At 58.4% G+C, this 1,411-nt stretch overlaps 1 protein-coding gene across 1 annotated transcript in view; it reads right to left on the bottom strand.

Annotated features, from left to right (window-relative positions):
* Positions 1 to 530, bottom strand: part of PPIH (peptidylprolyl isomerase H (cyclophilin H)) — a 9,907-nt gene extending 9,377 nt beyond the window's left edge. The window contains exon 1 of the mRNA XM_009080886.1: positions 469 to 530. Coding sequence (XP_009079134.1) covers positions 469 to 521 — 53 coding nt within the window. The 5' untranslated portion in view covers positions 522 to 530. The remainder of the gene's footprint in view (positions 1 to 468) is intronic.
* Positions 531 to 1,411: the final 881 nt, after the last annotated feature.

Here is a 1,411-nt window from a genome sequence, read left to right as displayed (position 1 = left end):
GAATGTCCCCAGTGCCAATTCACAACATCTTCTGTGCTATCTGCAGTGAAGAGGTCAGAGATTTATCATCAAGGTTGTGAGAGACGGTGAATGTGGGGCAGGCACTGTGTTTGACAGAGAACAGGGTATGTCCATCTCTCTGATAGAAGTGGAATTCCAAACAGGGTATCCCTCAGTCCATGGCAGGAGTGGGTGGCCAGGAGATCTCCAGCATGGCACTGTCTGTTCTCAAGGGATCAGAGGCTCCACAGAGGGAGCAGAGGAGAACTGGAGCCCTTCCCCTTCCAGCCAGGTGGGCTCCTCTGAGGGACCAGGATGCTGCATGGTCACATCCCTCTGGGAACAGACAGAGAAGCAAAGTGTGTGCAGCAGTTCTGGGGGGACAGGTAGTCACTGCAGCACCAAAAGATATTCCTGTACCAAAAAGCTTTTGCAGCCTGAGCTGCAGGAACAGCAGCTGCTCCTTACCTGAAGTTCTCTGCCGTTTTGGGTACAACATCAGCAAACAGCTCAATCTTCATGCGCCCAACCTCCTGGGGAGACAGGGGCCAGGTGAGCCTGATGGGACCCCTCACACCACACCCTCCTGACCACCAGCCCAGCCTCCCTCACCCCTGCAGGGCCCTCCCAGACCAGCCCTGCTCCCCTCCTGGCACTGCTCCCTCTGAGCACTTCCAGCTGCAGCTCCACAAGCCCCACGATGAGCCCTGGACACCCCCGTGCTCCCTCCCATCCCCACTGAGCTCCAACACCAGCAATTCCATCCTGCAGCCCTTCCTCGGGCAAGGCTGTTCCCTATCCCTGGGCACTGCTCATCCCTTTCCCCTGGGCACGGTTGTTCCCATCCTGAGCCCAGCTGTTCCTTTCCCAGGGCACTGATTATCCCTATCCCTGGGCACTGTTGATCCCTTTCCCCTAACAAGGCTATTCCCATCCCCAGTCACTGCTGATCCCTTTCCCTGGGCACTGTTGATCCCTTTCCCCTAACAAGGCTATTCCCATCCCCAGTCACTGCTGATCCCTTTCCCTGGGCACGGCTGTTCCTCATCCCTGAGCACGTCTGTTCCCTATCCCGGTCACTGCTCATCCCTTTCCCCGGGCACGGCTGTTCCTTTTCCCAGGCACAGCTGATCCTATCCCTGAGCACTGCTGATCCCTTTCCCCTGGCACGGCTGATTCCATCCCTTGGCACGGCTGTTCTCCATCCCTTGGCACTGCTGATCCCTGTCCCCGGGCAGGGATGTTCCCTATCCCCTGGCACGGCTGTTCTCCATCCCCTGGCACGGCTGATCCCTTTCCCCGGGCAGGGATGTTCTCCATCCCTTGGCACGGCTGTTCCCTTTCCCCGGGCAGGGATATTCCCTTTCCCCGGGCAGGGATGTTCCCTTTCCCCGGGCAGGGATGTTCCCTT

This window comes from Acanthisitta chloris, unplaced genomic scaffold (genome assembly GCF_000695815.1).
Source record: "Acanthisitta chloris isolate BGI_N310 unplaced genomic scaffold, ASM69581v1 scaffold29458, whole genome shotgun sequence".
Classification (NCBI taxonomy): domain Eukaryota; kingdom Metazoa; phylum Chordata; class Aves; order Passeriformes; family Acanthisittidae; genus Acanthisitta; species Acanthisitta chloris.
Note: the sequence above shows the minus strand (reverse complement) of the source record. Positions and strands in the feature narration are given on the sequence as shown.